The 9,142-nt window shown below is 35.3% G+C and overlaps 1 protein-coding gene across 3 annotated transcripts; it reads right to left on the bottom strand.

The window, feature by feature from the left end:
• Nucleotides 1-2,377: 2,377 nt before the first annotated feature.
• Nucleotides 2,378-8,325, bottom strand: LOC131028989 (probable histone H2A variant 3). 3 transcript variants are annotated; one of them, XM_057959365.2, is made up of 3 exons: nt 8,171-8,325; nt 7,776-7,993; nt 2,378-2,940 (listed from the first exon to the last, which is right to left on the bottom strand). In XM_057959365.2, exons 2-3 carry the CDS (start codon nt 7,932-7,934, stop codon nt 2,641-2,643), a joined length of 459 nt encoding a protein of 152 aa, XP_057815348.1. In that variant the 5' UTR covers nt 7,935-7,993; nt 8,171-8,325; the 3' UTR covers nt 2,378-2,640. The 3 variants fall into 3 exon arrangements, with proteins under 3 accessions (XP_057815348.1, XP_057815349.1, XP_059069416.1); XM_057959366.2 differs by having other exon boundaries at nt 8,266-8,284; XM_059213433.1 differs by lacking the exon at nt 8,171-8,325 and having other exon boundaries at nt 7,776-8,141.
• Nucleotides 8,326-9,142: the final 817 nt, after the last annotated feature.

The following is a 9,142-nucleotide window of genomic DNA, read 5'->3' as shown; positions in this document are numbered from 1 at the left end:
CAAAGAAGATAACATCAAAAAGCAAAGCATTGGAGATGCAGAGCAAGAGACAAAGGAATGTGGTTGTTGGTAGTGGATTGGAGGGCATAACAATGCTCGCTAGAGTTTTCTAACACTTGGGTTTCTACAGAAGTTGTGCATTCACTCTTTTGAATGTGCTGATTTTGCTTTCTTTTCCATGCTTAGGTCACCAGACTTGAATTTCATGCAATACCTGCACTCTTATGAACAAATGTGCATATAGGCATAATATTGGATTTGGGCATAATTCCACACATATTCCTTCGACAATAGTTAAGTTTCAAACTGATTATTATGAATTTGGTTTATCCCAGCTAATGACAAATCATATTGGTAACAGAGTCATGCGAGTTACTTGGAATGTGGACTGTGTGGTTGTAGGCAGCTACTATTATTTACGAGATTGGCAAAAGCCAGAGACGAAGACGCCTTACTACCATTGCAGCAAGGGATTTTTACTAGATTTTGAAACTATAAAGCAAGAGATGAAGATTTTTGGCTAAAGAAGAAAATTTACTCCGAAAACAAGATAAGAGGCAAGGTTTCAAAATTGGAGAGGTGCTGCAAAAAAAATTACAATCCCGTGGGGAAGCCTGGGATGATGGAAAAGATAATGGAGGACCTCGTTGGCAGACTTGGTTTGTTTTTGGATAACTCAGAAGTGCAAGGTATAAGAATTGAAACTCCTAAAGACTACGGAATCGAACAGCCTTAAAACAACTCCACCATTTCCTGTATTCAACCACCTTTCAAAACTAATGCAAAGGTGCACACGACACGCTATGAAGTAATACTGAAAAAATTGACAATTGGCTATGTTCAAAATTGTTGTATTGAACAAATCCTTAAGAGACTTATGGCAGCTGCTTTTACGAGGGGTGGTTTACAAAAAGGGAATGTCGATTCAGCAAGCGTTGCTCTTCTAATCAACAAAAACTATACAATCAGGATTTTGGAAACCTAGATTCATCTTTTATTTTTAAGACATGAAAAAATATTTACTCCAGTCCAAGGAAATATAGTTTCATGTAATTCTGGTTTTCATTTAGATCTCTATTTGCAATTTTACTGAGAAGGGGCTCAACCTCGTTGATCAATTAAAAGGAAATTTCTGCCAGAAACCATTTTTTGGATGTTTAACACAGAGTAAGTCCGATATAGATTGCGGGTTTCACTGTTTTTATGCATTACTTGATCAGGATCGTAACAACAGTATATGGAAGGACGCGTTTTCAGTTCGGGATATTTTTGAAATATTTTAATATTAATAGTATATAAGAGTTATAAAATTATGGATAATAATAGAGTTGCTTAAGTATGACACTTTTTCACTATCATTTGAATTTGAATGTAACAGTTTCATATAGTTGGAGATAAGCGGGGAGGGTTCTATTTTATTTGGAGCAATAAAATAAGACCTCCACAAAAACCAAAATGCTATATTTCATGCATTTACCTTTCATTTGCATGTTAAATTGTTTTAAAATTGAATTTTTGTTTACGGACATTTTGATGTTATTGTAGATGCCTCTCAGCATAAATACATAACAACACATAACACAATAGTTTAAGATGGTGCACCATAAAGGCTACATCCACTCTCAAACAAGGAATAACTTCTATTCAACAATATCCATCTACATACACAAATATATATCCAGACTCCACCCATCTATTTATACATTCATATTCAGCTATGAATTCAAGAGTCTGGAGAAGGCGAATGGTCACCATTGGGCTTCACATTCCTAATATTTTTAAAAGACGATTATTAAAAAGTAGAGAAATTTCAAATATTCATATCATAAGTATTATAGAAACTTAGACATAGAAATATATGATTATTCCTAATCAACAGATGCGATTGATAGGTTTATCAAAATCAGAGTTTGAGATTGAGTCACTGCTAATATAAAGAGCTGTCTTAGACAATAGAACCTCAAATGCCCGAAACGTTTTAGTGACGGGAATGGGGACGAAATACCAAGGCAAGGAACGCGTCCACCCGATAGATGTAGCATTCTTGTGTTATAACATCTTCCTTTGTCTTATTGAATTCACAAGAGCTACTTTCATTGTAGTTTTACCTTATTGTTAATGAACTGACAAAAGAAAAGCATATTTCATTTGTTTCAGAAGAGCAGTTTCATTTCTTTCCACTAGCCAATATTTGAGAATTATGCCAGACCTATGAAATTGTTTTCTCATCATTGGTCAATTGAAAGAGCATCATCTTATGCTTCATGTTTTGTTTCAAAAGCGTGTTTGGATATTAGTCAATACCTTGAGAATATCAAACTTCATGTGGATTTTGGAGCACTGCACTAAAGTTAAATTTGAATTGTAACAATTAGGATAATTTTGAATTTACTTCATATAAACCACCTGAACAGACTCTGTACATTCAAGGAAAAAGATTGTTTCTTTCATGTCTCTAACATAAGTACAATCAAGCGACATTTCTGCACGGTCCATAGTACGTCATATCTCAAAACAAGGGATAAATATGCCACAATCTTCATTGAACATGTACCAATTCCATTTCTAGTTATTTACATTAGCAATACATCCACTGTATACCCTAAGCTGAGAAGTTCATCACTACCTCAGTAGAAAAAGCTAATCTTTCTTGGTGGATTTGTTAATAAGCGACTTGTGAATGTGGGGGATTACGCCTCCACCTGCTATGGTACCCTTGATCAAAGTGTCAAGCTCTTCATCTCCTCGAATAGCAAGTTGAAGATGCCTTGGAGTGATACGCTTCACCTTGAGATCTTTACTAGCATTTCCTGCCAATTCCAGAACTTCTGCAGTCAGATACTCCAATATGGCTGCTGAATATACTGCTGCTGTTGCCCCCACTCTCCCATTTGCAGACACTCTAGATTTCAACAGGCGGTGGATACGCCCAACTGGAAACTGTAGCCCAAACAAATAATTCGATCAAGATTGTGAATCCTATTGATGTCTTATATACATGAAAACTTTGAAGCATCCAACAAAAGCTTTTCTTTCATTTGAAAGCATCTATATCCCAATTTATGGAGCACTAACATGCATCCTAAAACAATCACCCTAAAGGATCGAGCCTTGAATTCATTCTTGTGCAGTCGTGTTCCTATGGCCTGTGGGGAAACTGTATTAATGATCACAAAGTATACCTTCACAAGCCGGAAAGTGTTGCTTCAATTGTCTAAGTCTCATCGATATTGAATTTGCAGTGAAATTTAATTGAGAATACTCTTTAACACTTTGCTGAAAATTGTAAGATTGTTTATTGGGAGAGAAGATACGGGAATGACAGAAGCTGAGATATATTCATCTTTTGAAATGCCTCCAAGGATATACGTATGCATATTGAAGAACACTACTAGCTTGAGAGATACTAACTGCGTTGGCAAGGAGAAGGTGACTATGCAGGTTACATAAACTTTTGAATGGATAAAAAGCAGCTTAGAACAGTACATATCCAAAAAAATCTTTATATGAGATGCAGGTTCCCTTCTGTTGCGATTTCTAAAAATTCATTAGTCTTGGCATACTTGACTTTTGAGGCGGTGCGAAAATTATTCCTTTTGAGTACATATGGAAAACATATGTTCCATTGCTAGTGCATGTCAGTGAAGATAGAAAATTTGAAACTCTACAGAAACCTTTGACAGGCAGTAAACTGGCTAGTTAATTGTTTTGTTCTTAAAGAAGCCTATGGAGACTTTAAATTAAAATAGCATATAAAACTTGAAAGATCCAATGTTTTTTCTTCTGTATGATAGCAAGTATAACAGGAGTCCAATTTTCCAAGGCCTGCTTCCTAATGACAATACAGTCTGGCTATCCCTAGAATAAGATGTCTCAACCACAGAGAATGACACTTCAAATCATCTTATAGTATCCACTCACCAATGGCAGTATGACAGTTAGTAACGAAGATTAGTATATAACCAAATCCAGATAGTCAATATGGGGCATAAACAATGCAGCCAATTAATGAATATGAGACTTCATTTACTCTGCCTAACTTCTAGAGATCATTTATAACATGACTCTTTTTTTGGGCGAATTAATTCAACCTGAATTACTAAAAAAAAATTCTATAAACATCATCACAAACAAGACCATTCATCGGCAAACAGAAGATTGTTGCATTTAGTAGTAGACTTTTACAGATAAAAACAGAGATTTAATATTCGATTTGCTAATGAATGGTCTTAATTGTTATGGTCACTATTCCGGAGCTGATTTCTTGCTGCTGAAATGAATGATATGTGAATTGTTCCAAATATTGTAAAAACATGATAAATGCTTTACTCAAGTCAGCTCCATTTGGGGAAGCACAGGTGGTTTTGATCAAAATGAGTTATGCTCATTGTTTTCCCGATACTATAATATACAATTAACTTAACTAATCGTCCCTGCAAAGTAGCAAGACAAGATAAAGCCAGTACACTCAAACCAACTTTCGTATGAAACTAAATATATAGACTAACATAAGGGAATGTACAGGGTAATTAAGCACAGTTAAATAAGCCAGAAATACAACAAACATGCAACAACTAAGATTTTGGGATATGTAACAGAGAAGTCAGAATGTCAACCTTCTTAAATATGTGAGTCTGAGTCTGTGGAGTTGGTTTAGGCTATGGGTTTGTTTTCCATTAGTCTCAGGTTCAATTCTGATGCTCAGGATCACCCAAAGCATGTGGCTTGCGGGTGGCTGCATGCATCTCTAGAAGATTAGTCTCGCTTCAGTTCACTCCTTTCTGACCCCCAACTTGACAGTAAGACCGACCAAGATAAGGCAGGTTGAGCATTAAGTTAGATCACGGAGATACCTCTAAAATAAAATAAAAAAATGAGAATCTGCATCCTTTTCTAAATAAATAAGAAGATCTGCATATATATAAACAAATCTGTTTGAGAAAAGAGATTCTGGAATAAGTTGTTTATGGAAAAATCTGTTGTTTATATCTTCCAAACAAAAGGATAGTTTCTGAAACAAATGATCTTGACAATGTCAATGGAATGTGATCAAGTGGTTGTACCTCTTGATTCTCATGTTGGAGATCACAGTTCACCTGTCTAGAATTGCAATTAGTTTACAACCAGATAGAGCTGAACGGTGTGCCGTTAGATTGCAACCAAATAGTGCTGGAGAATGCAGCATGTAGTTTGTGGTAGCTGCTGTCCTGCTGTATATGTTGGCAATACATGTATTGTAGGTGTGATGCAAGCAAAGTTCAATACAAGACCGATCAAGTGGCATTCATGCTAAAGTAGTACAGGCCTGAATATCATAAATAATATACTCTGTAACAGAAATAGGCCCCAATTCAACCCATATATATCTAATAAACTAACTTGAAAAAATTGTTCTTGACCATAAGTACCAGGAGACCAGTGCTGGTACTGGAGACAAGGTGGATATCACTATGCCATTCTCAAAGATGGTTGGCGATGGTTACTTGGAGACAGTTATATGTATATCAGACAATCTATATCTTTAGAAAATGATAAATACTAAAATGTTTAAAAATAAAAAATAAAACTAAAATTTTAAAGTATCCAAATAGATTAAATATATTAATGCTTTATAATCTCATCATGATAGAAGAAAAATATATTTAAAACTAAAATTACATGGAGCTGACAAAGAAATTGGGAGGGGAATCCAATTGTTTTTAAAAACACAGTATGAGAGTCTTGGAGATGACTATTTTTAACCGATTGATAAAACTTCAATATCAATCCTTATTATAGTTTTTCTCATATTCCTTCCTCCTTGGAATTTAATAAGAAAAAATTCAACCACCTAAAAAAAACTTGAAAACTTTTATGGAAAAAATGAAAACTTTTATGGGAAAAATTGAATAATACAAGTTTATTACTGTATATATTTAGTTGTTTTTAACTTTTGTGATTTGTCAGCTATATATCAGTCATTTACAAAAATCCAAAGTAATTCATATGATATATCTGAGAAACTTCTGTTGAAAGCCAAGGGATGCTTATAGAAAACGATCTAAGGAACACAAAGAACTTCACATGAAATCTCTTAAGATATGAAGATGTCTCTATATGTGTCTCTTTACAGTACAAAAGATGATCTCCAAGGATCAGGGCATGGGTCTCCTGATAACTATGGTCTTGACAACAATAATCTAAGAAACAGGCTGCTGCATCAATTCTAGACAGCAAAAGCAAGCCATGAAACTTGTAGCAGTTAGGTCCGATTTTGCTCTTGATAAATGAACGAAAGTTCCCTAAACATTTTCTAATTACTATATTATACTTCATCCATTTGTTATCCAAGAAAATAGTAACTTCAGCCTGAAGCACAAGACATCCTTCTCAACGTATAACACCCACAACATCCTACTACAATGCCTTCAAAAGATGGATAACATTGCCAGTCAGCCGTGTCAGTTTCCTTAAGCTTTTAGCATAAAATCTAGAATACTGGTGTATACAATAGAATGATTTCAACATGTTCTGACAAGACAGAGACTCACCCAGATTACATCAGTACATAATAACAAAGGCCAACCCAGAAAAAACTGTACACAAAAAGCAGCACCACTGGCTCCCATTTATGAACTCATTTTAAGAGGAAAGGCCTGCTGTTCTTCCTAGCTGGAAATCAATCACCTCAAAATCTCAGGAAAAGAAACACCCAGGTTTCAGATGTACTTTTCTTAAATTAAGGATGCTTCTGTAGAAATTTACAGGGCAGAAAGTGCAACAGTATGAATGATGGCAAACAGTAAAACTACCTGAATACAATCATAGATATTGACACAAAAGACCATCATGAGATGAAGCAGATGGTTTTGAAATTTGGAATAGCTAAAAGGAAATAAATAAATAATAGAAACTCCACAATATATCACTACTTAATTAAAAAGTTCAAACATATAACGAAACTGAGTAAACCCATTACTACCATCCTGCATTTTATGAGGACGCCTAACATTACGAACAAGATTCAAACTTTTCAGGTCAGGAGCATATTGAGCCTCTGGTTTCCATAGAAACGTTGCATCTGGCAGAGGCTTGAATTAAACGTAGGAACACATAGAAGAGTACTCTATATAGTCTCAATGCTAAAAAACAGTTGCCTTCACCAGGGTGGCAGAAAATTAAATGATATAGGAAACATGCTTTGCAAAGAAAACTCTGTACTCAACTGAAAATGAGAGATCGTAGAGTCTAAAACAAATAATCTGCTGCAAGTTACAACAATTTTCCATGTAGAGATAGCAGAAAGCTAAGGCTAAATGCAAAAGATTAAAAACAGGAAAATCATCTCATATGCAGACCATTAACATCTAAAATACATGCAAAATGTACTATGTTCCCATGCAAATAGTACAAGGCTAATCCCGAAATTCCATGACAAGCAAAAGACTTTTTTCCTGGTTTGAGAGAAGGGCCATTATTACCCACATGAAAAGCAGCACCCTCTAATGGGTATCAGAGAGAAGGGATCAACTGCCAAGGCAAAAGCAGACCACCATGAAAATGTAATGATTTGATGACATTTTCAAATAAGAACAGGCTTATTACGGTAAGCCCACAAAGGACGCACAACAAATCAAGAAAGACTTACATATAAGATACGATCTCCTAGACAGGGAAGAAAAAGATAGGTTCTTGAAGAAAGAATAATTAGCCCATGCATGCTTAAACTAAAAAGCTAAATATAGTTAAAAGATAACCAACAAGAAACACGATGAGCCCTGGAAACAAGTAGAAACCTGGAGGCCTGCACGAGATGAGCGGGAGATGGGCTTCTTCTTATCAGCCTTGTCAGTACTGTTAGACTTATTACCATTATTAACGGCAGGAGCAGAAGTAGAAGCAAGGGTGGAGGATTTCCCAGTAAGCAAGCCTTTGGCACCTTTGCCTGTAACCATTGTGTTTGTGCGAGATCTGAAATGCCTGGGGAGCTCCTCCTGATGATCTCTTTCAGATCCTGCTTGACACCAACAACTCACTTACTAGGCTTATTAAAAATTAGCCAAATGGGTCTAAAATTTTAATGAACAAAACCATGAAAACAACTGTATATGACAGTTAAAGAAATCGTTTTTAGATGATGAGTAAAGACAGCCGAAATGAATTAAGAAAGCAAATGAAAAGAGACAAGTACCTGGTTTTGCAACAGAGGTGGTAGATGGATGTGGCTTTTGACTAATCTATACTAGCCAAACAACTAAGAGATGAAAAAGGCAAGATTGTACTCACTTCATAGCCCGCCACAAATTTTCAATGTTGATGTCACTTTTGCCATTTTGTTGGTTTATCAGTCTTGTAGTTGTACCTAGGGAATTTTTTTATGGGTTTGCCCCCACAAACTGATTCGTTTAAGTGGGACCCAGCTAATATTAGTTATTAGACGACATGCTCCAGCGGTACTTCACAGTAGGAGCGAGGAGATGATGTTCTAATTTTACCTACCAAGGATAGTATCATGATGCTTTGCTTAATATTGAAATTATGGATCGTATTCAACTTTCCTTCACATTTAGTCCTTGTTTAATGTTTTTAATTATATAAGCAGTAATTTAGAGTAAGTCTTTTAAAACAAAATATTACACTGGTAAAACAAAACATGTTAAATTAACAATATATTAAATTTAAGCAAATACAAAATTTAAGCAAAAAAAGATGATTCTAATTTTCACTTAGGAACATGTAAAGTTTCTCATAGTTAGTATTGATGCTAGCCCCTATTTCTTTGTTGTGGCGTTTGACCTTCATTTTTTCGCAAAACATGTAAAGTGGAAACCGACTTATGCATAACTTATGAGCTGAACTTCGAAAGAACCTTCATCTTTCCTTAAAGATCGTTCACTTTCTTCCTAAGGGCAACCAACTCAATAGTAGTTTGTTCACATTTGGCACCAACTTTCTAAGCAAGTTCTATAGTGGGGGCAATGTCAGAATCATTGAATTTCTGAGGAGGACAATCATCTCCTCAAACAAATTGGGACCCTCGGTTTTTTTTTCATCATTTTCTTCATGTTCTTCCATTTCTTTATCTTCTTTTTCTTTTTCTTCAATTTTAGTAGACTCAGTGTAGGTCTCCTCAATACTAAGATTAGGGATCGAACATGTTAGT

The sequence above is a fragment of the Cryptomeria japonica genome, chromosome 10 (assembly GCF_030272615.1).
Source record: "Cryptomeria japonica chromosome 10, Sugi_1.0, whole genome shotgun sequence".
Classification (NCBI taxonomy): Eukaryota; Viridiplantae; Streptophyta; class Pinopsida; order Cupressales; family Cupressaceae; genus Cryptomeria; species Cryptomeria japonica.
Note: the sequence above shows the minus strand (reverse complement) of the source record. Positions and strands in the feature narration are given on the sequence as shown.

Bases quoted from the DNA above. Each gene is read 5' to 3' on its own strand.
- LOC131028989 (XM_057959365.2), bottom strand. From the start codon at position 7,934: ATGGTTACAGGCAAAGGTGCCAAAGGCTTGCTTACTGGGAAATCCTCC. The intron at 2,941-7,775 runs GTTTCTACTTGT...TTTGGGCTACAG, and splicing joins CATCTCGTGCAGGCCTCCAG to TTTCCAGTTGGGCGTATCCA.